Genomic DNA, 27358 nt, shown 5'->3' with positions numbered 1-27358 from the left:
CTGGAATCAAACACAGGCACTGGGCTCAGAGTCAGCACAGCTCTGCCCTCCCACTGAGCCTCCCGCACCCCTTCCAGCCGCCCCCAGCCTGGCTGAGCGAGAGGCTGTCCTGATCCTCCCGACTCCCCCTCCCCTAGCCTCCGTGCCCCACTCCCCCGTACTCACATGACACAGGAAGCGGAACTGGTGATATTTCCAGCGAAAGCTTCGGTCGTAAGCCCCAGGGGAACCCCCCTGCTTATTCCTACAGGAGCAAACACATGGGCCGTGGATAAGAACCCTCCCACCCTGCGCACTGGCAGAGCCACCAGCTCCAGCCAGGAGAGCTCCCTCACAATACAGCAGCCACCACCTGCTCCGTGGCTGGGGACTGGCCAGCCTTGAACAGCCGGGCACTAGGGGACCAGAAGCCCGGTGTGAGCAGGCCCAGCCGCCTGAGGGCATCGGGTGGTGGGGAGGCACAACCACCAGCCATCGGTTACTCGGCCCCAGGCCACCCTGAAGGTGCACAGGCCACGATTCAGAGTCCTGCACAAACAGCAGCACTTGGCATCTTCCCAGCACCTCGTGAGAGCCTCACCCCTCCTGACGGGGGTACGTGTGAGTGGCCCAAGGCTGCAGAGCAGAGGACAGAAGTGCCAGGTCCCAGCTCCCAGCCTGTGAGTGAGCCACCAGGCAGCACGCGGCAGCGAATGGAGGAAGGGCCCTGGCACGGAACATCTTACCCAGACTCAAAGCCGGGGCGTGGGTCTTTGAAGGTGGTGGTGCGAGTGTTGTGATCCACAAAATAGCGCACCCCCTCACTGGTGTATTTCATCTCCCAGCCAGGCGGCAGGGCCGGCTCCTGGATCATCCTGCCCAGCACGAGGAAAAGATTACTGGACACAGGCACACTGGGGGCAAGAGAGTCCGGTTCCCCCTGCATGGCCTGCTCCTACACACACCTCTAGTCTGGGAACAAGTGCAGCTCCTGGCCCCCAGCCCCTCACTGCTCCCCTAAGCCCCAGGCGTCTCCTTGTAGCTGCAGCTCTGTCCCGGCTCTCAGGAATCCCTTCCATGCTGCAGGACTGGCAGGGGCCTGGGAGGCACCTGGATCAGCCCTGGGCCAGGAGCCCTGCACAGTGTGATCTCAGCCCAGGAGATGGACTCCAGCTAACACTGCGCTCAGCGTCTCCCAGGAGAAGTGCCCAGTGGGGAGCGCAGCATGGCACCGCACCCCCAGGACTCACTCTCTGGCTGCACGGGCCCAGCGTGGGGCGGGAACTCAAGCACAGAGCCATGCAGTAGGAGGGAAGTGCCTACACGGGAAGTGCCTCCTCCTGCCCAAACCAGCCCCGAGTGTTCCCCTTGCATGGGGGCCTGGGCCATGGCTGCCTCCTAGTCTGGGGCCTGGAAGATGGTCGCAGACGAGATTCCCAGGAGAAACCAGCATGCCCCCTCTCCCTGCTTGATGCTTTTGCCCCCTGCCGGCAGACGTCTGTCTGCAGGACTGCTCCGGGGCCACGTCCTGAGCTCTCAGTCGCCGGAGTCACTAACACAAAGCTCTGCTGTGGTTTGGGGCCCGCGCGTCAGAGCGTGACCTAGCCAAGCAAAGGTGGCTCCCTACCCCTGTGTGCGAGGATCCTCCCACTGGGTGGTCCGTGTGTTGTGGTTCACGTAATACACTCGCCCGTTGTCCTGCCTCTTTTCTAAGAGGGAGAGAGAGAGAGAAAGTTAACCTGCCCTCTCTGGCCCATTCACGCCACTCGCATGGCTCTGCACTAACCCAGGGGGAGCACAGAGCCGGCCTCAAAACTCTCAGGGAATGGTGAAGCTGGGGTCCCGGGCGTCGACAGGCCTGATCCCTGCCAGGGGATGCAGCGACGTGGCTGCAGCGTGGGCGAGCCAGGCCCGAGATGACCCCAGGGTGCGAGTGGGCTGGTGCCGCCCCGCTGAAGCACAGGCTGCCGCAGTGCCGGCACTGGTACCCGAGCTCGCGGGGGGGCATCTCCCTGCGCTGCAAGCGCACCCGGGGCCCAGCGCACACAATATAGGCTGGAAGCTGAAAGGGGCCTTTTGTAACTCTCAGCTCCCTGGGATCGCTCGGGCCAGTGCTTCTGGGGCCCCCCGCTCCTTGCGAAGGGATGCCATCCCCTGCCCCCGCAGCCCGGCTCTAGGGAAAGTCATCGGTCTAAAGCTGGGATAAAAGGAGCATGAGAAGGAACAGCAGCAATTAATCACAACACCCCGCAAAGCAGAGTCCCCCCCACACTCCGCGGGCTCTGGGGCTTGACACAAAGCTCAACGCCCTGAGCATTCAGAGCTGGGCCGGGCTGGGCTGGGCCAGGGCACAGAGAAGCAGAGATACAGGATGGCCGGCTTCTGGGAAGAGTGCTACAACTCGCCTTGTCCTGCCCCAGGGGTGTCCACACACCTCCGACCCCCGTGCTGTATGTGCCACATACATACCCTCCCCTCCCCTATATCCCTTCCCCCCAGCCGCATGCACCCCCCCCACGTCTGTCCCACCCCCGCTGTATGCGCCGCATACGTTCCCCTCCTCCCCACCTACATCCCTCCCCCGGCCACATGCACACCTCACCCCACATCCCTTCCCCTCCCGACACATGCACCGCGTACACACCCATGCCCCCCCACTTGCATCCCTCCCCCTGGCCGCATGCACCCCACACACACGTTCCCCCCCACTGCATGCGCCACCTATGCACCCCTCTTCTCCACCCACATCCTTCCCCCACTGCATGCACCCACTCCCATGCCTCCCCCATCCACTCCCTGGCTGCTTGCACCGCATACCTGCCCCTTCCACCCATCACATGCACCCCCAGCTACAGCCCTCCCCCCACTGCATACACTCCCCACCCACACGCTTCTCCCCAGCGCATACATGCACACCCCTCCACTGCGTGCACAACCCCCTCATACAAACACACACCTCCCTCAGAAACATCCACTTTGTACATAAAATACACCCGCCCCTTAAACTCCCAGGTGTGCACAGACCTCCCCCATACACACCCACCACATACGCCTCCCCCACACCCACTTCACACACACACCCCCTACCTACTACCTAACACACAGACCCGCCCCCAGAGTTCACAAACCAACAGCCTGTGCGTGTACACACACACACACACACACACCAGCAAACAAAGAGAGCTCTCCATGTACTGCTCTCCTGAGCCCTCCGTACACTCTATATGTATGTGCTCCCAGTATACTTCACTCCCCCCTGTAATCACTTTGTCTCTCCCCTGTACCCAGACACACTCACTGCCCGTCTGCAGCGCACTGTCATGCCTTGCACACTGGTCCCGAAACACACAGACACGCACACCCCACACAACTGACCCTAGCCGTGCTGCACGGAGGCCCTGCACGCGGGCACTCCCCAAGGCACTGGCCTCTGGCCCTCCCACTTGCTCTGTCTGTGCACTCTGGGCCGCCAGCCCCAGCCTGCTCCTGCCCAGACTACAGGGAGGAGCTGCGTTTCCCCAGTCACGGCATTTGCCCTGCTGCTTCACTGGAGAGGCCCAGCTCCTGGAGCGGCAAAGCACGCTGAGCGTGTGGCCCTGCTCACCTCCCACTCAGTCAGCACCTCCAGCTCCTGGGAGCTCCTCACCCTCCCACTGCCCTTCGCTGCACCAGAGGCTGAGCTGGGGAAGCAGGACACTCCCGGGGGTCCCAGGCACCTCCTGGAGGGTGGCTCCGGCTGCAGCGCTAATTGGAAGCAGGCTCCCTTCCCCCTCCCCATCAGGATGCTAAGACAGCTCGTGTTCGCTCCCACGCTGCAGGCTTTGGCTGGACTGCGCTCTCAGCCGGATGCACAGAGCAGCCCAGACATGCCAGATTCTCCTCACTGAGACCACAAGGTTATTGGGAATAAATCAGGGCCAGAAGCCGGGGTCAAGGAGCCAGTTAGGCCGGGGCTAGAGGTTCAGAGCACCTGAGAGCCAGCTCCTGCCCGCAGCCCCTGCTCCACTCACGGGGCCTTACTTCGGGCTCAAGCTACAAGCTGAGAGTAGCTGGAACCCCTCGAGTGACCCAGGCCAGTGCCCCTCCTGCACAGGGCCCAAGAACCACAGCGGCTGCAGGGAGCAGCACCCAGACACCTGACAGAGCTGGGGCTGCCCTGAGCCGCCTGCATGCAGCAGCGCTTGATGGGCTCTCCCGTGGACTGTCCGCTCCTCCATAGCTCCGCGTGGCCCAGCCTACACCTGAGCCGAGCCACCACCCCGGGGCCCTGGGGTCAATTAGCCCCCGCCTGAGCCAGGCCACCCCCCCAGCCCATGGCCCAGCCGGGCCCCCGCCCCCCCCCACATCACCCAGCCCACAGCCCAGCTGGGCCCTGTCCCCGGGGCCTGGCGTCATCCAGCCCACAGCCCACCTCCCCTGCCCTCTTGTACTATGCATGGAATTAAAGGGGACTCCCTCAGAAAAGACGTGAGCCAGCAGGGTGAGGATTTCAGATGTCAGGGATGGGAAACTCTGTTAACTCCATCGCACCCACTCGGTTCAGGGCCCGGCTCTCGACAGGTGTCTTGCCCAGGATGGTATTAAATGACTCAAGCAGCTGGGTTTCCACCCTGTCCCCTTGACAGCCTGGGTGCATCTGGCTGCCAGAATGCTGGTCCCAGACAGCCACCCTGCATTTTACTTCTCTCCGTTTCACCCTGTTGCTGCTCCTCACTCTCCATGGCGCACACTGTAGGGCCCCCCCCGGCAGGGCTCACACCCCAAGCAGCTGTTTACAGGTTCCCTGGTGTCAAGATAGGAAAACAGCTGCTGCCACCAGAAGTCCCTTCAGCAGGCCGTTAATCTCCCCTCCAGCCCCCGCAGCCCTGCTCCCATCTCCCTTCGACACTCACGGGTCTCAGCTGCTGAGGCCCTCGGACCCAAGCGCTCCCCAGCCACATCTGCATGTCCAGCCCCAAGTCTCCATGTCGCTCCCTGGGGGCCGCGCTCCTGCAGGGTGGGTTATCAGAGCACATGGCCTTTGCCCACGTCTCTAGTCTCTCGAGGCACCTTTGTATTGTGTCTCTGTCCTCAGTGAGGTTTGCATCGCTCTCCAGTTTAGCATCACATGCCATTAATACTGTGGTAACGGCACCTGCCAGCAAACCCAGGCGACGGCCCCTGTTCTCTCTGCTGCCCCATGGTCCCAGCTTCATAACCACCTCCCTAAACTTGATTATTTCCTGGGGGAGGGAGGGGTGATTCCCCCCCCGCCCCAGGTTTCAGCCCAGCTGGAGCAATCACCCAGCAGAGCTGTTACCTGAGAAGTGGTGGGGGTTGGAGGGGAACACATGCAAAACACCCTGTTGCACTGCCCTGTCCTAGCAGCACCTCCGGGCCACCCGCTAGTGTACACGGGGCACTCTCTGCTCCACAGCCTGGGTCAGAAACACCATTTCAATCCGGGCCAGCGCACCTGGGATCTTCCACATCCCCCATCCATGCCCCTTCCACACAAGCCCATCATCCCCCAGAGTCTCAGCAGCAGCTCCTGTCCGGGACCACGGATACACCCCGGGCACACACTGTTGCCACTCCCTAGATCTCCACTAAGTGGCTGTCCCATCCCTGCATTACCCACAACCCACCTTACTCTGGGCTAGCTGCTGATGTGACATGAAAAAGGCAGGCGCCTGGTGGAGCCCAGTGGAAAGCAACGGCACCGAGAACGGACCACAGCGAATTCCCAATGTAGAATTCCTGCTGGACACCAGCAGCAAGAGCCTTTCCCCCGTGATGGAGCCTTTCCTCCCATTCCCAAACGCAAACGGGGAGCTTACCCCGGCGGAGAGACCCAGGCAGAAGAGTCACCTCTCCTCTGCAAAAGGAGGTCTGAGACCTCCAACCCCTCCTTGAGTCCTGGCAACAATCACAGGCGCTGCTAGGTTTAGTCAACAGGGAGCAAACCCAGAGAGCGGGGCACCTCCAGACTCAAAATGCTGGATTTAAAGTCCAAGCTGGCGTGGATCTCTGGCAGATCCACCCCACAGGCAGCATGGACGGTGGGACAATGTCATCTTCCCTACGCTCACACGCCCCGCCTGTAATGCAGAGGGAATGAGCCCCCAAGAACACAGGTTCCCCCCACCCCAAAAGAGGTCAGCCAGCGAAGGGACGGACGGCGCAGGAAGGGTTCGAGCCGTAGAGATGGGTCGGGGGCGGTGCCAGGTGAGCAGCAGAAGTGCGAGAGCAGGGGAGAAGGCTTGGTACTTACCCCAGCCGGGAGGAAGGGGGCCCAGAGGATCATTGTCAGATGGGGCGCCAGATGACTGGAGACAGCAGAGGGGGCAAAAATACAAAACAACACAGAGATTATCAAGAGCCGGGAGTGAGATGAGCAGGGAGGTGGGGGCAGGCTCCCCACTCTCCTCTCACCTTCTATCACTCCCCAACTCTCAGCACAGGGAAACAGAGCCTGCTGCTAAGGAACTAAAAACAACTTGCAGGCGCTGGGTGCAAAGTGCCCGCACTAAACCGCGGCTGGGGCGGCGGGAGAGAGGAGCAGGGCTTGCTGGAACGCCCAGCTGTGCGCGGCTGCTCTGCTCCTGCTGGCCAAGGCGACTGATACCACCACCACAGTTACACCTCCAACCTTCTCCAAGAACCACACACAAGAGGGGAAAAAATAGCGCAGGCCTTTCCAATGAAATCATTCCCACAAGCCCTGTCCACGCCCAGCGCTTCCTGGCTCAGCCTGCAGCCTCCCCCGCCTCCCCCTTCGCAGCGGGTTGTGAAAGCGAGCGGCAGCGTGCGAGATGCACTCCAACTGAGGAAACATTCATGCCTGCACAGACAGGCGTCTCCCTGAGCCCCCTGCACGTCCCCACCCCCAACAGGTCCACTGCACAAAGCACCTTTATTCTGGCTCAGGGCGACTGAGCAGCCTGAAGTGGGGGCTGCTGGCCTGGCACTGTTTAGATTAGCCCCCCTCCCCAGCTTTGCTGGGAGGTCTCCTGGGGATGGCCCGCCAGACCAAACAGGCCAGGATTCAGGAGAGTGGGGGGCTCAGCATACACTCCTCAGCGTTAAATAAGAAACATATTGTTACTAAAATGGCCTTTTCATTTCCGCTCCTAACGTTAAAGTGTGGGCTTTGGGGGCTCACATTCCGAGGCAGGCCCCGGATCCTGAGCCGACTGGTTTGAGGAAGGGAGCAGCGCGCCATGCACAGAAACCCGACTGGAGCTCAGGGAAACACCACGGCATTGCCAACCCCTTCCCCACCCCACGGGGAAAAGACAGAGGTCCACGCACGGCTTCCATTCCGAGCCACGGGGCTGCCTACAGCCCGTGGTCACAGGCACGCGGCATCTCCTGCTGCCTGCTGACGGAAGGGCACTTGTGTCAGAGGGTGCAGGTGAACCTGAGGGGCCATGTGAAATCCCAGTGGGGTGAGACAGGACACAGGATTGGGAACAAACAGAACCCATTGCAGCCAAGGCCCTTTCTCCCCACACACAATCTGCCGAGCAGAGACTGGGGTGAGCAGGCCATGGCCACGCTGAGAAATCCTGGCTCATGCGGCGGGCTGTCTCAGCTGCCCCTCCCTGCTCAGGCAGACGCACAGAGCAGGCTGCCAGAGACCCAGCCGAGTCACGTCTGGAGGTATCACCTCACTGGGACCTAAAAGAAACTCATTTGAACAAACATGGCAGCGCGACACAAGCAAAGCCTAAAGCCGCAGGAGCCAGCCCCCACGCTGCTCCCAGCAATGCCCACATGTGTGCAGCGACGGGGAATGGCCAGGCTGCTAACAGCCAGCAAGAGACCCAGCTCCCAGGGGCAATACAGAAGCATAGGGGAAAACTAACATAGTGCCCAGTTAAATCAGCACAGCAAATGCTCCAAGATTGCCAAGGGCAGGAGCCCACGGAAAATCCCCAGGGCAGGGCCACGCAGCCCAGCAGAAGAGAGCAGCTTCTGGACACAGCCCTGTCCCCATCCCATGCTGCCGGGCACAGAAGCCCAGAAATGCTGCCCTAGACAGAGGCCAGCGATACTGAGAAACCCGGGCCACCCGCATGACTAGGTCATGCCAGCCTAGCGCAGCTGCCTCTCCTGCCACACAGGCAGGCCCAGGAGGGCTCAAGCCAAAGGCCCTCTGGGGATGGGAGCTGAGCAGCAGCCAGCACTCCTGGCAGCAGCATTGGAGCAGCAGTATCATCACTTCATCAGGCTAAATCTGGAGCTGAAGTCCCCCTCCGCCCTGCCCAGCGTCCCGGCCGGGGTGCGGCACAAAGACCTGGCACGGCTGCAGTGCAGTGGCTCTGGGGGCCGTGCGGAGAGCGACACACTCAGAACCCAGGCAGTGCCCTGGACTGATGGACTCCCCACCCCACTCATCGCTTGGAACCAGCGCTACCCTGGCAGCCCCCGTTCCCCAGAACCCTGGATGAGAGCAGTGGGCATGTGGAGGGCAGCCCAGCAAGCTCACTGAAGGAAAGGGAGAGCCAGGCTTGGAAGGGAAGGGAAGGAAGAGACCACCTCGACCTGGGAACCCTGAGCTGAGAGCAGGGGAGGCAGGTTGCTCCACGCTCTAACACTGCCAGCACACCATGAGGTGGATGCCGGGGCCATGGCCAGCTGCACGGGGCATTTCTATAGCTCAACAGCTCAGCCTCTTGGCTCCCTCTGTGGGGAAGAGAAGTTCATTACCCAGAAGCTCTTGCTTTGGGGGGGCTGTTTTCCCACAACGACCCCATGCTCGCACCTGGGAGCTCTCGCTTTGGGGACCCCATGCTCGCACCCGCGAGCTCTCTGCTGCTCCTGGCAAGGAGAGCAGGCCCAGGCACATGTGCCATCGGAGCAGACTGGAGGGCTTGGAGCAGTGAACACAGGAAGTGGGAGAGGTTCACACTTCTTCCCACAGTCACACCCCTGCGGAGCCCAGAGCCTCGGGAGAGCAGCGCTGCCCAGGGTTGAGACCTCCTGTAAGATCCAGGACTCAGCAAGGGGCTGTTTGACAGGCGAGTGGTTGGAGGTCCTTGCACTGGGAGGCAGAGGCACCCTGGGTAAACGTCAGTGCACATGCCTGATTACTCCAGTGGCGAAGTCTGTGGCCTGCCAGCTGCTGACCTAGGCCTAATCCGCACAAGTGCTGAGTCAGCTGTGGTCATGGGTGCTCAGCAGGGGCAGAGGGTGGGTTTGGGGACTCACTGGCTCTTCCAGAGAGCCTCCTCTCTGCAGACTTCTCCAGCCAGTCACTATCTGACTCTTGAGATAAGCAGGGAAGGTCCTGCTCAAAGGGGATAGGAGCTGCCAGAGCCCAGACTCCGCTCTCAGCAGCTGCTTCCCCCCAGGGGCTAGGTGAGAGATCAACGTCCCACAACAAGAAGACGTGGCCATTTTGTCCAGCTCAAGCCCAAGAAAAGAGGCAGGGAAGGCAGGAGGCACCTGCTGAGCAGAGCAGCACTTAGCCCTGGAGCTCTTAGGGGCCTTTGGCCCAGCAGCTACTGCCTCAGCACCCAGAAAGGGGAGTCGCCAATACATTCCCTTGCCTTGAAACTGGTCACTGGGGGCACGAGGCCAGTCTCCTGGGACAGAGTATGACCCCACTGCCCTCAGCGCTGCCCGAGCCCAGCCACGCCATTCTCCAAACACAGGTTCCCAGAGGGAACTGCCTTAGCTGGAAAAGCCAGGCGCAGCTGGGCTCCGAGCACCTCTCTCCCCCACCACGGATCCAGTTCACAGAACAGCCTGAGCGCTGCATGGCACCCAGAGAGACCTGCAGCCATCCCACCAGGGACAGCTCCATGACACCCTCGCCCCAGCCAGGCGCAAGAGAAGGCCCCAGGGACTCACAGAGGAGCTGAGGGCGAAAGCAAGTTCCTTTGCCATGCTAGTATCAACCCCATCCCGGGCCAGTGGGAAGCAGCTGAGGTCATTTCCTGCTGCCTCTGCTCAGGACAGCATGAATCATTAGGCTGGATATTAGCAGAAACTTTCTAACTCTAAGGTTTCAGAGTAGCCGCCGTGTTAGTCTGTATTCGCAAAAAGAACAGGAGGACTTGTGGCACCTTAGAGACTAATCAATTTATGTGGTTAGTCTCTAAGGTGCCACAAGTCCTCCTTTTCTTTGTTCTAACTCTAAGGGCAGTGACGCTCTGGAACAGCCTTCCGCAGGAGGCTGTGCAATCCCCGGCACTGGAGGTTTCTAAGACCAGGCTGGACAAATGGCTGTCAGGGACAGACTAGGTTCACTTGGCCCTGCCTCAGCGCAGGGGGCTGGGCTAGGTGTCCTCTCCAGGTTCCTTCCAGCCCGACAGTTCTATGGATTTTTTTAAAAAGGGAATGCCAGTTCCCTCAGGGTTTCTTGGCTCCCTGCTGTGGAGGCAGCAGAGGTGTTTGTGGGATCTTCCCAGCTGCTCCACCCCCTGCTCTGAAGTTCCTGCAGTTCCTGTCCTTTGGAGCGGAGCAGAGCAGATCAGGGCAGTGGCTGTGAGTCAGCTGGAATGGCCCTCTGAGGAGTGCTGGGCTCTGGAACTAGGAGACAGGGCTGGTAACTGCCTAGAGAAGTGCCCAGTACAATGGGCAGACTGCAGTGTGGGGAAGGGCCCTAGCAAGCCGTAGCTGGAGAAGCCTGTATTGTCACTGGAGACCCTGGAGGCTGTTTGGGTTCCACGTCACCTTCACTGGTTAGCAGATCTGACAGACCCTCACTCATCATTCCACAACTACAGCCAGGGTGTGGCATGGATTCCGCACATGCTGCTCGGGGAGGGCCGATGAAAACTGCTCTATGGTCCCACCCCTTAAGAGGAGATGTCGACTTCCCTTACCTGGTACAGGAATCTTTGGCTGAACTGCTGCATGGCCCCTTGGAGCTGGTTTCGCTGCGTCTGCCACTGCTCGTAGTTTCTCACATACTCAGCTGTGGGACGCTGCCAAGTGGTGGTCCTGGTGTTGTGATCCACATAGTAATACCTGCCCCGGTCGTCCACTCGCTTCTCCCAGCTGGAAACACCGCAGAAAGGACTGCATTACAGATTATAGTCACCACAAAAGTTTTTTTTCTCCTGCTGATAATAGCTCATCTTAACTAATTAGCCTCTCACAGTTTGTATGGTAACTTCCAACTTATCTGTGTGTGTGTATATATCTATATCTATCTATCTTACTATATATTCCACTCTGTGCATCTGATGAAGTGGGCTGTAGCCCACGAAAGCTTATGCGCTAATAAATTTGCTAGTCCCTAAGGTGCCACAAGTCCTCCTGTTCTTTTCACCCCCGTAAAGATACTCAGCTCTCCCCGACACGCTCTCTCTCACACCCTGCCACCTTAGTTGACTGTCAGTCAGCATGGCTTGGCTAACACATTGGTATGTGCTAGTCTGGGTGCTCCGCAGATGCTTATGGTTTCCCCAGGGCTCAACCTCACAAACTGTTAACTTCCAGAGTGCTCCAGTGCATGGCTGGAAAGAAAGGGAGGCAGATCTCCCTGCCCCCAGACGTGGGATGAGCCCGCATGGTCTGTGATCTCGCACCGCAGTGCACGACAGCAAATCAAACACGCGCTGCCATCATCACACAGCCTGATCGCTCAACCCTAGGCCGCGGAAGCAGCATTCGTAATGAGCCTTGGGATGTGCCCCTGGTTCAGAGCGGTCCCCCAAGGGGCACTGGAGAGATAACTGGAGTGCAACATGTCGATGGAACAAACATGGCAAGTCAGAGGGATGGAGGACGACGATGGAGATGTTTAAAGGGCAAAGGAAGAATGTAAAGCTCCCCTGCTAGCAGAGAAATGGCTTCTCTGCACTAGGTGCCCGCACCGCAGGAGTGGCTGGTGGGGGAAGGCTGACGTGCCAATCAGGAAAGTTTCTGAAGAAGAGAGAGGCCCAGTGTGTGACAGGGTCCCAGCCGCTCCCTTGGTGCGGGGCCTGCGGAATGCGGTACCCACCTGGGTCATGAGGTGACTCCCCAGGACACGCCAGCACTGCCGAGCTGTGGGACAGCTCCCCTCCGCGGGTCCAACCATTCAGCCCTGAGCCACTGCCCTTGCGGCTGAGTCCAAGGCAGCAGAAGATGCTAGATGCTGTTCTGCTTTCCAGGATCCTAGATACAGTCTGTGGTTTCCCCGTGAGGGGTTCAGCCAGGGGCAGCAGCCAGTCTCATGGCTGACAAGGATTCTTGGCCACGATTTACCACAGTTACTTGGTAACTCAGAGACCAGGAATGTCAGAGGAACAGACCCTCCTTCCTAGGAATTCAACCTTCACAACTGTCAGATGGGCAACCAGGTCATCACCCAGCCTACCAAGGAACAGGAGGAGGTCCCTGTCAACAGGGCCACAAAGCCATGGGGAAGAATTATCCTAAGGTGCTAAAGAAGTCCCATGAGGAAAACTCTTCTCAGGCTGAAAGGGACAGTTTGTGTCCTGGACACACAAATTCTCCTACTCTGAGGGCCTTCGGGATGAGCCTTCAAGCCCATCCCAGCTGGTGCCAAAGCAGACCCAGAGAACCACTAGAACTGAGGCTCCAAGACCAGAGACTCAATCAGATGGTGGCGTTCCTGTGCCTTGCAGAGCTGGGTCGCACAGCGTCCCACTGGTACCCTTCGTCTCGCTGTGCTGCTTTGGAGCAACTGGGAGTAGAACAAACACCTCCCCTGGGGTGTCAGAGACGGGCCGCATGGGTTATGGTACCCCCACCTGCCACTGGAGCAGGTTGCTTAGTTGCCTCAAACACCTGCAGGGCAGAAGCTGTCTGAGGCACCAGGATGAAGCAGAGGGCATTAACAGAGGATGCGCTATGGGCTGAGCTTTGGCTCTCAGCAGCATTTCAGGGGTTACTGGTCTCCAGACTCACAGGCAAGAAAGGAATTCAGAGACGATCTGGGGGAGCAGAATGACAAGAGCTGTGGTGGCCTCGCGTGTCCCAGCAGGACCGTGACTTTGCACTGAGCTCTAGCCCCACAGTCTCATTTCAAACACTGCTTCTCCTCCCCTCCGAGGAGCCAGCGCTGCCGTCTTTACACGGCAGCTCTAGTCTCAATCAGACTGGAACCTTCACTCCCCAGGGAACGAGATTCCTCTGGATAGGACGACTTCAGCACCAGGGGACACGAGAATGGCAGGAGTCATGGTGCCTCTTTGCAGAACCCAGGTGCTAAAGGAAGTGACACTGGTGATTCCGTAGGTGTCCTCCCTCCCCGCTCCCCCAGATCCACAGCACCATGCTGGGAAACTGAGTCAATGCTAAGAGGGAAGAGCACCCCCGACTGCATCACAACCATCACCAGGGGTTTTCTGGGAGAGCTCCCACCCACATAAGGGCCCGTCTAAACTCGGAGTAGCCTACGAGCTCTGACAAGACCATAGGACAGCAGGTAGGGTCTGCAGAGGTCCAGTTTTAGCAGGAGGTGTTGTACGTAAGTAGGAGAGATGAGGGATATGGAAGCAATGCGGGAAAGGCCTTATTTCACATTCACATGTACACTGGCTTTTAAAGTACGTTCACTGATTAGGGTCATCCCAGTCTATATGCAGCCGAGGGAAGAACAATGATTTGGCTTTATCACTTTCAGCTTTTCCACGGCACAGAGAGAAGGAGAGAACCAAAGAGACCTCTGGAAAACAAGGGCTCAGAGGGGCTACAGATAGAAAGGAGCTGAGGCAGCTAAGTATGGACTGGCATGAGAATGTGCCACATCCCCAGGAGGCAGCAACCTGCCTGGAAACGGAGATGTGTCTCTCCCACCGTCTCGCAGCCTGCTGCATGCCCAATCCAGCAGCTATTATATCTATCTCAAAAGTGTCTTACCCTGGAGGCAGAGGTCTCTCCCAGGTGGTGGTCTTGGTGTTATGGTCCACATAATAGACCCTCCCGTTCGGTAGCTCTCGCTGTTCCCAGCTGGAAGAGAAAGGCACAGAGGTTGCTGGGATGACTCGTGGGTCAGGAGATCTTTTCCCAGCAGCTGATGGGCTACTTTCTGAGCAATCGAATCCCTGAATGGCCAAGGCTGCTGCCTCCAGAACAGAGCAGAAACCTCGCAGAACATTCGGCATTACACCAATTAAGCATAACAGCTTCCAGAGAGTGGACAGGCATCAACCGCGTCACCCTTACCTAGAGGCTTGAATGAATGTCCTGCAGCTTTACAGCCCCGAAGACTGAAGCCCTCTTTTCACCCACAGCCCAGCACAAGCCTTTCCTCCCACTACACACCTGTGTCTGTGCACACATCTCAACCCCCTCAGAGACACCACCACCACTAGGGAGGCCCAGTCTCAAGGGCCCATCTAAATCCCCACAGCTGAGGCTGCCCCTTAGTACTGACATTTGCTGATGAGATACGGGAAGTGGAGTGAGACCCCTCCTGCTAGTCTCACGTCATGCAGGTCAAACAGCCAGAGGACAGCAGTGGCTTTCAGACATGGGGGTCAGATCTGAATTAGGCCCTACAGGTGAGAAGGCCTGTATCCCATTGCCTTCAGCCAGCCCGGCACCTCACCTCCACCCTGTCTAGTAGCACACTTCTGAATCCCTCATACAGCTCCCGTCTCACCCTGAGGCAGACACATCCCCTCGGGAGAGCAAAGGACAAGGCAGCACTTCCCAGGCGCTCCACTGACTCCGCGGTTCTGTATTATTAAGAGTTCCGTTTACATGACAGAAAACAGGAAGCGTCTACCAGCCCCAGCTAACCCTGACCTGAAGCCAGTTCCTGAGCAGTGGGCAGACTGCTCACAGTATGACCAGAAGCAACTACCAGCTACTTGAATTCATTTTTGCGACCTCTAAACCCAGCTACCAGAACAGCCTTGCTTGATACGAGCAAGAGAACGGCAATTCTCCCATGGCAGGGACTGCCGGGGCATCTCTCACGCGCACAGAGCCCTGAAGCCTCTAGATGCTATTCGAGTTGTCCTGGATCCTGCCCTGGTAAGTGAAAGCAGCATCCATTTAAGAGAGAACATTAGGAGAATCCAACATAGACTCAATTAGCCCTCCAGCTGCTCCTGAAATGCTGAGGTGAAGCCTAGAGAAAGCAGGAGGTGTTGCTCAGACGATAACCAAATGGCTGGTGTGGCTTTAATCCTTGCAATCACTTGATTCTGGAGCAATAGGCCGAGACCAGTCACTGGCCACAGAGGGTATGTCAACACTGCAATTAAACACTCATGGCTGGCCCATGCCAACTGACTCGGGCTCCCGGGGCTCAGGTCTGTTTAACTGTGGTGTCGACACTGGGGCCAGAGCCTAGCTCTGGGACCTTCCCCCCTTGTGGGGTCCCAGAGCCCAGGCTCCAGCCCAAGCCCAAACATCTACACAAACAGCTCCGTAACCCGAGCCCCATGAGCCTGAGTCACCTGGCACAGGCCAGCCGCAGGCGTTTAATTGTAGCATAGACACACCTTTAGTGTGTCTTCAGCCTTTCCCAGCGAAGGGCAGCTTCTTAAAGCAGTGGTTCTGAAACTTTTTCTAAGGCGATTACCAACTGTGTTTTGTCTTTCGGGGGGCCCCACCAGTCCGCGTACAGTCTGTGTGTGTCCCTCTGTGTGTGTGCGTATAAACTATTCACTATTTTTAATTTTTTAAAAATTCAGACATGAAATAAAAAAAAGGATGACATACAATGATACACTTTACATACAGCTCCCACCCAGCCTGCTGCTCCCTCTCCCCTCCCCAGCCCAGCCCCTGCTCAGCTCCCTGCCTGGTCTCGTAGACGGAGGCTGCTGACATAGCGCCAGCCACCCCCGTAGCTTGAGGTCCTCACTCCTTGAAGTGAGAATGGAGGTCAGGCTACAGCAGGAGAAACCACCACTTGCTCTCCAGGCTGCCTCTCCTAGGAAAGAATGAGCCTCTCGAAGATCCTTTTATGTGGGAGGGGCCTAACTGAAACTGACCCCACCCATCACAGATCCCCTCCTAGCCAGGGGGCCACACAATGCAAGAACATCCAATGGCTCAAGACCCCCACCTCCCAGCATCACTTAACTGTCTGATTAGCCAGTTTTATTCTACATATAAAAGGCAAGTGACAGCAGGTTTATGTGGAGTCCTGCGGGCACACGGCTGCTGGGTGCCTGGCCTTATGGAGGGGACAGGAGTAGTTCCATCCTCAGGGTTACATTCTAAAAGGGGTTTGAAACAGGGCACAAATCCCTGGTTTTCTCCCAGCGTAGGCCAGTTAGTGTCAGATTCACACAGGGTTAGCTTCATACACTTTGGGTTTCCCATGTCTGGTTTCTCTTCATGCATTTTTAACGGAAAGCCTTTGAACTTGGGCTCAGGCTGAAATTCTCTCTTGTCAGTCCTGCAGGTCATTGTTGAGAGAGATCCCTTAAAAGACATTGTGTCCCCACATATAACTTGGTGGAGAGGTGGCCCCCCAGGAGAATAGGTCCACTGGGGAAGGGCCTATTTGAAAATGTTGGATTCAGGGTCATTCTCAACCACTGGTCTTGCTCTAACTGGAAGACTATGCATTGTCCATACAAACTAACCTGCTTTGATGGAGGCCCAGTGCATGAAAGCTTGATTGGCTGAAAGGGGCTGTGGAGGGAGAAGGACGAGTCACATGCAAGACTAAGTGACTGGGGTGGTGATGGACACTAGCCCCATAGACGGGGATGGAGCACATAAACCCTCCATGAGGTGCTTTACTTTCTGGTCCAATTTTATCCAACAACCGAGAGGGAGTCATGTGCACCGGCCCCCAGATAAAAATGTCCTCCTGCTGCACTATTGCCCCACCGGTCTCCCCAACCCAGTGCTCAACCCCGATGGAACATTTGAAAAGCCAAGGAAATGAATACACACAAAACTCGGTTGTGATGCAGCGGGGCTGTTGCACATACAACTGACACAAACCCAGGCACAGAGAAACCAGGTTGATGGGGCAGTGCATGCAGCGGGTGATGAGGTTTTGTGTGTGCCCAGCCCCCAGTAATCAAGTTTGCACGTGCCCCTCCAAAGCAAGGACATGAATGGTTAAATCACCTAACTACCTTCAAGCAGTCCTCCCTGTTAAATGCTTTTGCATGACCAATGCCACCACGGCAGGGCTCTGCACCACTGGCACTGGCCAGTCCCAAACTCTGGGAGGGCGCGGAGGACAGGGGAGCTGCCCTCTCCATACCAAAGCTGCCCTGGAAAGTCTCCTTCCTGGCTTAGTACTCAAAGCCAATGCAGCTGGTAATCCCGTGTGCCACCAGGAGCCACCAGATGGACCCCGGGATAGCGTATGTCTGGAGTAAATGCTGGTATAGAGTAAAAACCTAAGTTGTGGTCTAACCCCTAGAACTAGAATGAGTCCGGGTCCTGAGAAACCACACAGCACGGAGCTCAATTTCCATCCAGCTATACAGCCTCATTGGGCAGCAGCTCTTTACGGAGCTTGACCCTATGTACTGGACTCTGTTAGGCGGATCTGGGGACTTCAGTACCACTTGTGTGGAGCACAGAGTCTCGCCTGAGCTGGAACCCTGCCTTGATGGGCCTGGGCACATTTGGCAAGCAGTGCTTTAGAAGCAAATGCGCTTGTCCCTCAGCACTGGACTCAGTCAGCCAGAAGAGATCTAGGCCTGCAATGCTGTTCATGTTAGACACATAACCACTTTGGCTTTTTCAGTTGATGATGCTGGACCTCTGGCACAAGATGTGTGTTGATCGAGAGGGAGATGGACTTTGGTACCACTAATGTCAGCCACAGAACCACGTTAGCATGTGATTCTCCAGAGGTAACCATGCCGAACCCTCAGCAGCAGGCTCTTATTGAGATGGACAGAGCCAGGAACGATGGGGTTCGTGGGAAAGGCAAAGCACGTAAGCGTGCAGCAAGTCCCCAAAAAGGGGCATATTTTGGGAGTTTAATGTACCCACACCCACATCATATATAATCTGAAAGCATATTTTATGTCCATTTAGATGAGGTACGACGTGGTGCCATAAGCCTGTAGGCAAGGTGAAACAACTGTACCCAAAATGAGAAAGAGTCATTTTTTGCACAATTCCAAAAATGCTGCAACATGACTGAGTACAGCTTCTACGGTTCACATTAATTGCAACACTTAATATGGTTTTTATTGGTCAAAGCTATCAAAAGACAATGTATTAAAAGATTTTTCTATTGGCTTTGCATGGGAGAGTTGTTTTTTTTCCTCCAGAAATGATGAAGCTATTTAATATGTGGCAAAAATGGCAAATAGCAACATTTTGCAATATACTAACATGAAATGTTTTCACCTTGTATATTTTTAATTGTCAAAGTATCTCAAGTGATTACAATAGTTTTCTCTATTTTCAATTGAAATTTGCTGACCAGATCAGTCTCACACTGATGGCTGTGAACAGCAGCAGTAGGTTGCCTGCCCATAGTTTGTACTGCACATTGGGTAGATATAAACGTACATAAATTCCAAATGTAACGCTAATCCATTTGTAAGCTTTTGTATATACACAATGTAGCATCTAGTCTGCCTGGTACAAGATTTTAATTTGTAATTACCTATGCATGCAGTACTAAACTTTGAAATAGTCCAGAAACTAGCTTTCTAATTCAGTGACACTTATCCACAGGTCAGTATTAGTGTTAGAGATGACAATACACTGCTTCATACTGGGCTTCAACCACAATGCTCACTAAACAAAAAGAGCCATTATGGTACTAACAGAGATCAAATTCATATCTAATTTAGCACAAGTATGTCTATTTGTACAAAATGGTGGTAGTCATGCTAACAGTATAAATTGGGAATTTTACCTCCACAGGGATGTTACAATATATAAGACATGGGGAATACAAGCCCCTTACATCAAAGAGACACTTCATAAACTTTGAAAAATGTGTTCTTTGGCAAGAAAAATCAAGAGAATGCAAAAAACTGTCAAAAGTCACCAGTACTGGCCTGAATTCTCTGATATTGACAGCAGACCCAAGGAGAGATTAATTGTATTGGTAACTACTAAGGTGAGTTTTCTAGTTTAGATGATGTGCCACCAATCCTCTATCACAGGGTTTGCTCAAATTTGGCACTTCAGAGTTGTATTGAACTCAGGAAAGAAAACAGATTAAATCGTATCAGAGAGCATCATCTTCATCTGCTTCTATATCCACCAGAATAAGCACATCCCTGAGCAATTGGTTTGAGAAAAACACACAAGACAGAAACTTCGAAAAACAGAAACATTTGAGGGAACAACCAGTCTAAGGGAGACAGCACTTTAAAGAGGAGAGGTTTACACGTTGTGCAGAATATGTGGGGAAGACTCGATTGTTAGAGACACAGTTTGTCACTTTGCCTTTATTCCTACTTGAGTAAAAACGAATTTAAAGCAAAACCATCCGCTTAGACTGCAACAATACAGTCACCTTATGACACTGCATTTTATCATCTGAATGAAGGCTGTCTCTTATGTGCAACAAGAAAACTCCTCTTCTGTCCAAGCTGCTACAATGATATAAAGCCCTGCTTCTCTTGAAACTGCAAGCTATTCCAGCAGCATATTGCAGGAAAGATTAAAAAAAAAACCACTGCAGTTCTGCGATTTCATTCCATGAACAGCATGGACAAGGCAAGTCTACCTCTGTTATATGAAACATCGCAACATCAGCTGATGCTATCCAAGCTGCTAGTAATGTGAAGCAGGAATCATCCAGATTTGTGTAGATATTCTTCCAGCAAGTGAGCCTGATGAAATGCTTTCAAATGAACAAGTGGTTTTGTATAATGCTGCTTCAACCTGAAATAGCCAAAATGAAAGCCTCAAATTACGCAATGCTAGGTGACTGTAATTTACAGAGGCAGCTACTTTTGTGCCCCAGTTGGTGCCGGAGTTTCTCCTCTGGTATAATTCAGCCAGCAATAAGTATCATCCTTCAGAAGATATTCAAAAAGATGCCTCAATTGCAGTGTGCATAGTACTTAACCTTGATCACCTTGATCGATCGGTCCTTTAGCCCTCATATGTGTTGTGATTGGCACAATCTGTCTTCCATTCTTCTCTTATCCTGGCCTTCCTTCTCCATGGGCAGCAACGCCTTTTCACGATAAAAACTTCCCATTTCATTGGAGGTTGGCCGAGTGGTCATTTCAGTTCCCGTGGGTACCACTAGGCGACAGCTGCAGCCCATCGATTGTCAGTGAGCCTAGCTATATGCCCAACTCATCACATTTACTGTACCTGCTTTCAACAGCAACATCCTGTTCTCCACTCTGCTGTCTGATCACTTCATTGCGGACTCAGTTGCAGATTGAAATCCCCAGAATTCTTCTTTCCATCGCCCTCTCCATGACAGTTAATTGTTGCTCCTCTATCTTCGTCAGCACCATGTTTCGCTGCCATATAACATTTTTGGCAGTCCTGTTGAGTTGAAGAGGTTTGCACGTGTTGCCTTGTTGATTTTTCCTTGGAGGACATCCTTGACAGAATTGAATGCACACCAACCTGCTTTCTTTCTCTTTCTCACAAGAGTTTGCCTTCCTGATCGTGGTGCATGTTAATTTCTTGGCCCAAATAGACATATTGCTCAACTTCTTTTATTTGTTCTCCTTTGACTATTATTTGGGCTTTTGGCAAGACATCAGACTGCATAAATTTTGTTTTAGAGCAGTTCATTTTCAGTCTGACTTGGCTTCTTTTTGCGTCGAGTTCTTGCAGTATTTTCTGTACTTTGATAGTGTTTTTGGGAATCAACACAACAACGTGTTGATAGTACTTAACAGTTACAAAATTATCACACCACTGCACACAAGCCTTGCTACACAGCTACACCATGAGTTTGGGTCTCACAATTTAATTGATAGACAATACCTTCATGGATCCTGCCTAAATTATGATGAGGTGAGGCAGTTCATCACTAGCACTGCAAAAACTGAAGTGGAAAGACTCCAGGAAGGTGTGTTCCTTTCAAATGGAATTGTACAACTTTATGCTGGTGGAAATGTCATCCATGAACGAGATGATCATATAGACATCAATGCAGAGACCACTGATGGAAAGAACACCTTCCATTGAATGGCTAGAGTGGTATTTCAAGAACAGGCTGCAGATAGTCCAGCAAATATCACTGAAATGTGGGAAAGAAAAGTTACTTCTTCTCCCTGGGCAAACAGAGCTCTTATGCAGTATGCAGCATTTGAAAAACCTAGAACAAATTCCCCATGAAAAAGTACTTGTGAAAATAAACTCTTGTCGCCTACAAATGAACACTGCACAAGATCTTTCCTGGTGTCTTTTAAGATGACTACCTTGTGGTGTCCTACCAATGCCAAAGGATGTCAATATCATTCACACTCACGGGATTCCATTTTGGGCTGGTTTCAACCACAAGCTGGCAACCAAGAAGAGCAGCCACACAGCAGTTGCATATGCACGAAATGTGGATGCCAAACCAGTTGAGATGACCACAGTCTACACTACAATGCTGAAATGTACGGAAACATCAACAGCAGCATGCCGTTCAGACAATGGATCAGCAGCGGTACGTGTTGCTCAGTAAGTGAAAAACAGGCTCTCCCAAATGAATTTGGTACCAACGTGATTCGCCTGCGTGGTTTTCACACCCTGTGCTGTTTCCCTGCATGTGCTGGGAAATTCTGGGGAGACACAGGATTGCGAGACCTTGCTGATCCTGATGTGTCTGCAGCTTGTGTTCTGCGTGGCTCGACTCTCACACCTGAGGCCCTGAGTGCTCTGGAACTTTATTAATTTGTTCAGTGCCATGAGGAGGGAGGTGGTACTCGTGTAGTCTGGCTAAGGCTGGCTAACATTCAAAAGGTGTTTGAGTCTGAAGACATTGGGTCCTTACAACATGCCATTTAAAAGCTTGATGATGCTGTGACTCAGCATATACTGCCACTACTGGAGGAATTTCAGACATGGACGTATGCCCAGTCTGCTACATTCAAGTTCTGGGATCATTTTCTCCAGGTTATGCAGATACTGCTTCTAAATTGCCATGCAGAGCAAGAAGGTGACTCACAAGTTCCCCTACACACGCAGAGTGCCATGCTTCCATACTTCTTTATAGCAAAGAGGCCCAGCTACACCAGGTGGATACCAGTCTACATGCTTGATATGCTAGGTCTCCCTGGAGGAATACACAGAGCTTTTGAAGCTGGGGAATTTGTTGTGCATCCAACTCCTGGTTCTTTCAATGGAATTTAGGATGACCTGGGAACAGAGAAAACTGTCATCAAAGGGTAGCCGTGGGATTGTAGCACTGACAATAAAGAAGCCAGCTCTTGTCAGATGGACCCTCACAAGTCCTGAGTGAACATGCAAAAGCTATGGGAGTAAGAAGTGGCCTAACAAGTAGTAGTGTACAGAGTCTGCAAACAAATCTAAGCCTCTGCACTGAAGAGTGATGAAGAGCATGTAACAGATAGCTCTTACCAGCCACGCCATCAACAATAAAACAAACTATTTGACCCTGAACTATATCCAGAGGGGCTGAATAGATCTAACTGGATTGTATGTAACATCAGATGCACAAGAGTCTCTGTGGCTAACAGTAGACGTTGGTGAACAACAAATGAAGAAATTTGTGAGAGATGCACTTGATTCTGATGGTACACGCAGCTTCTTCAGCCCAGTCAAGAAACCTGGCATCAAAATATTTGCTGAAATGCCCAAGACCACCAAATTTAGGTCTAGCAAGGAAGGGACAATCACAGCAGCTATCAGTCTAAAAATTGTTTTCCTGTCCTTAGAAAGATGCAGAGATGATGTTTCAATGGCAACTGTTCTTAATCACCCAGTAGGACCGATGCCTGTGTCACTCTTCCACGCTGATGGAACAATGAAAAGAACAGAGATGCTAAATTAAGACATCTGCTGGAAGCTCAAGCTGACAGAATCCATGAGCTAAGAGCATGCCACAACGGAACTGTAGGTCAGAGATGCGATGGCTGTCACACAAATAATGGCTGGAGATAAATTCCACACACTCGATTAATTGGCTGCTGAGTACTTGAGTCAGGTCCTAAAAGGATTTCACAAAGCTAATTATGTAATTAAAATCTTTGACAGATATGACAACAGTAACTCTGTGAAAATTGCAGAAAGACAGCGCCAGACAGAATCTAAGGTTGGATGCAAGAAATACCAGGTGATTAGTATTCTAAAGTTTCTAAATGTGGCATCCAACAAGCAGTCAGTCACCTGTAAAATTCCTCCGTGAATATATGATTCAAAATGCCCCTGAGGTTGCAGGAGCACACCCAACACAAACACTCCTTGCTGGAGTCTCTTCCAATGGTGAAGCACCGAAGTCCATCACCAGTAGAGGTGCTGAAGCAGCCTAAGACTTGTACAATACTAAACCGAAACTGGATACAAGGATGCTTCTGCATATTGTACGTACCAACATAGCTTTTCGGTCTCTTGGTGTCAAAGGAACAACAGAAATTAGGTCACCTGATACGGACTCCAAAATGGAACACACAGATAGCATGTGGACGGAAACAGGCACCACAACCAGCAAAACTGCAAGCAATTTGTGATGCGCCCAGTCCTGATTTCTGCAACATACTTCCTGCTGTATGCTCATTAACAGGATGACTCTGTGTCATCCCTGTTTATGTTGTCAGAACAAAGGGCACTTACCACTTCAGAGGTCATGCCAAATTGGGAGACAGTATTTAACAAGCCAGAATTTCTGCAGCAATGAAGTTGGTAACAGTGTGTATGACCAGGTGAGAAAGAAAGGGAGACCCACAGAGACCTGAAGTGCTTGCGCATCAATCTAGTCATCCAAAAGGACAAGTCACTGTATGATGACCATGTGTGGACAACCATGTGTGGACAGTTTTGAAGAGCATGTCAAAAGAGGATCTTAGCAAACAAAGATTTGGGTGTCTTTAAACATAAGTAACCCAGATATTGGATGACTATTGCAACATGGATGGAAAAATGTGGATAATAAACTACTTCCTATATTCTTCCAGGCCCCAATGACATCTGAGCTTCCATAAGGCCGTATTTGTGTCTGCACCAGTAGGGATCACTGCACAATCAACTGTCAGTTTGCAGGAGAAGCTGAGACAAACATCAATGTAGCGAATCAGAAACCAGCTTGTTCAAAGATTTTTTTAATGTATTTTAATTAAAAAAAGAAGATTTCAATTGACTGGAGCCTGTTTCCTGAACCAATCAGAATGCACTTCCCCCCCAAAAAACTGTCTAGAATGCAGCTTGCAGCTGTTACTCTAGCATACAGTCAGGACAAGAGGTAAAACAGAAAAATACCGTCCTAATGAAGTGTTGTGACAGAATCATAGTCTCAGCTGCAAAGAAGTTAGTGTCTGGGTTTTGCCTATGCATGTGCATTGCATCTTGTGCCCATTCTCCAGTCCCAAGCCCAGGGATGAAGCTTTCAGTCAAACTCCCCCAAGAAATGTGGGCAACTTATTTGCAAGCATCCCCCTCTCTAATCATGCTTCAGTATGTGTCTGGTGGGAAAGCACCCGCAGCATTCCTTCCCTTCCGAAGAGCAAGCTGATCGTGGTTTTATCCAGGTACCCTGCCACTGAGAGTCTGCAGCGTGTGGCACGCCTGCCCCCACTGCACACCGGTATAACTCTGTTCTGGCTGCAGGAAATGGCTGCACCAGGCAGTGGCTGTAGGGAGCAGTGGCCGGTGTGAAATGGCAGTGCTAAGGTAACCTGCAGTCCAAACAAAATGCCTTGCCTTATGTAAGAAACCACAGTACCATGCCTTCTGCCAGACAGCATAATGTGCCTCTTTGTGTGCGCGAGACAGAGCTGTGTATACATGCCGTGTTAACTAGCACTCCGTCCCCAGTGCAGGATCATCACTGATAGGAACCAGATGCAGGAGTTGATGACTCCAGCTGCCTTCCCATTCCATTATCAGCCAGCTGGGAAACCTGTGTGTTAAAGTGGGGTCCCCACCCCAAAAGTTTCCAACTCTACAAAGCAACTGCTCTCATACCCACACGTACCCTGGCTCCCTTCAAGTTAATCACGTGACAACAAGTCTAAGCGTAAAGCCAGGTGGCTGTAAGGGGACGGATTCTGGGCGCTGCTGGATCTGGAATTATTCAGACCACCTTCCAGTATCCTCCAGCCCCTAAAACAGACTCCCAGTCATGTGCATGAGACTCCTCTGTGCTCACCACATCTGGTGCAGATGTTTTGAGACAGCCATCTGAGCAGAATAAATAGCTCAATCCCCACATGAACCTGGCATCTGTAGATTCCATGTGTGTGGTGGGAGTTGGGGAGAGAAGGAAGCTCCAAGCATCCATCAGATAAAGATGGGAAGAGCTGAGACCCCCTCAGGGCTGTGAAAGGGAGTGGACGTGGGGGAGATCATCCTACTGCATCTCTCCAGGGATCAAAGGAAGTGCATAGAAAAGCCAGGGCTCCTGCAACAGGCACTCAACCCCCTGGAGCATTCTAAGCCTGTGAGAGTGACATGGAGGCCCTCGGACCCACCTGCAATGGCATGATGCTCAATAGCGGGTGGGGTCCCAGATCCCCTGTAAGCAGAAAGCCCCAGAACTGTTATACATGCACTCAACACTCCACCCCGGTCAGTCACCCCAGCCACCGCCCGGCCACCATGGGGCTGATCTGCACTCTGCTCAGCCACGTATGCGAATGTCTTGCTACCAAGCCTGAACCTACCCGGCTTTGTCTGGGTCCCCTTCTTCCTCTGACACTACTACCCACATGGACACAGCTGACTGCTTCTTCAGCTCCCCAAACCACTAGCCAAAGTCATTCCCAGCAACACGCCAGCGTGGTAAGACACCCAGAAATGCACCTCCCCAGATCAGGGCCTAATAGAAACCCCCGGCCCCCACAAGCCCATTTGCACCAGCTCTGGTTCGCGTACCTCCACCTTTTTCCCCACCCCATTTTAGCCAGGAGCACTGCCAAGCCAGAGCAAGACTCTGCGGGGAGAAAGGCTGGTCTAGCCTCTCTTGGGGCAGGTCTCACATTCGGCCACTCATGCCCTAGATCTCTGGTTCCTCATGTGCTCAGAACCACCACAAGAGACCCCAGAAAACACTCCACTCCCGCCCTGCCAGTGCAGGACACGGGGCTCCATGCTGCGCAAGCAGGCCAGTGACTGTTCACTCTAGCTTACCACAGCACTAGTCTGTAACTCCAATAACAAGCCCAAGCTAGAGGGTGAATCATTTTACCCCCTGGAGAGTCTCTGCCCAGGGTACAGATAGGGAACGGCCCAAGCTGCAGTGTGGTGGCCCTTAAGGCCAGTGGGTGCAACAGGAGGGGATTTGATGCTGCTGTTCTTCCTCCTCCCTACCCCGACCACAAACAGCAGGTTGAATATTTGCCGCCCTCTCTCCCTCCGACATCCTGGATTCTCTGCTCCAATCACAGAGAGAAACAGGAGCAAGAACACGCGAACCAGAGCTGGTGCAAATGGGCTTGTGGGGGCCGGGGGTTTCTATTAGGCCCTGATCTGGGGAGGTGCATTTCTGGGTGTCTTACCACGCTGGCGTGTTGCTGGGAATGACTTTGGCTAGTGGTTTGGGGAGCTGAAGAATGTTCTTCATTCTTCAAGAATGTTGAGCCAGGGAATGGACAGCAAATCAGCCCATCCTCAGAGTGGCTCCATGGGGCCATGGAATGGGTGGCTGAAAGAGCTGAACGTGCTAAGGAAACCTCCCTGCACCCTTAGGGACTTCCATAACTCTGTTCATGAGTGGCACACGGACTGGGCTGGCAGTCACAGCCCACTCACACCAGGAAAGAGACAATGCCCCAGGTCCGCCCTGGAGAGTGCTGGGGCGCAAGGAGGAGATCTTCAGCCTGACCGGAAGGAGCAGTGAGACGCTCCAGCTCCTGCTGGAATAAAGGCGTTTTTCAGAGCTCTGGCCTTTTCCAGCTGCCTGGAAACAGGAAGAGCCCAAGCCCTGAGAACAGCAACCCTCACACACCCCACAAAGACACACTGAGCTGTTAACCCTAATTACCTATGACTGACACATGAGAGAGGCCCTGACCTTCCAGGCACTGGCTTAGCCAAAGGAAAATAAACAGCTTACTTCACAGGAAATGCAGGAGGCCATTTTCCCCTTTAACAACCCCCTCTTGCTGCGTTGCCTGAATGTCCCAAATTTAGAGAGAAAGCTTTCGCTCAGACTGCCCTCCTGCATCCTGGCCTGGCCTGGCCTGGGCTGGGCTGTACGATGGTCTTGCAGCTCACACTTTAATGTAATTTCCAGAGCACCCCTCTCCCAACTGCCCTACTACTGCGGGGACTGCAAGCACCAAGTCCTCTTCCCTCCTGCTCTGAAGATTTTCTACCTCCTGCTGTTACCTGTAAGTCTGGAAAGGCCCAGGACTGGAGAGAAACCCAAGAACAGAGCTCTCTCTGGTTCCACCTC

The 27358-nt window shown here is 53.5% G+C and overlaps 1 protein-coding gene across 2 annotated transcripts in view; it reads right to left on the bottom strand.

Annotated features, from left to right (window-relative positions):
• Window positions 1–27358, bottom strand: part of WWP2 (WW domain containing E3 ubiquitin protein ligase 2) — a 90368-nt gene that overhangs the window by 11851 nt on the left and 51159 nt on the right. For both annotated transcript variants that reach the window (XM_048870700.2, XM_075118497.1), the window contains exons 9-14: window positions 13786–13875; window positions 10797–10971; window positions 6233–6287; window positions 1607–1688; window positions 726–854; window positions 166–244 (exon numbers count right to left, since the gene is read on the bottom strand). In XM_048870700.2, coding sequence (XP_048726657.1) covers window positions 166–244; window positions 726–854; window positions 1607–1688; window positions 6233–6287; window positions 10797–10971; window positions 13786–13875 — 610 coding nt within the window. The remainder of the gene's footprint in view (window positions 1–165; window positions 245–725; window positions 855–1606; window positions 1689–6232; window positions 6288–10796; window positions 10972–13785; window positions 13876–27358) is intronic.

This window comes from Caretta caretta, chromosome 12 (assembly GCF_965140235.1).
Source record: "Caretta caretta isolate rCarCar2 chromosome 12, rCarCar1.hap1, whole genome shotgun sequence".
Taxonomy (NCBI): Eukaryota; Metazoa; Chordata; order Testudines; family Cheloniidae; genus Caretta; species Caretta caretta.
This window is presented reverse-complemented; position numbering and strand designations above follow the sequence as displayed.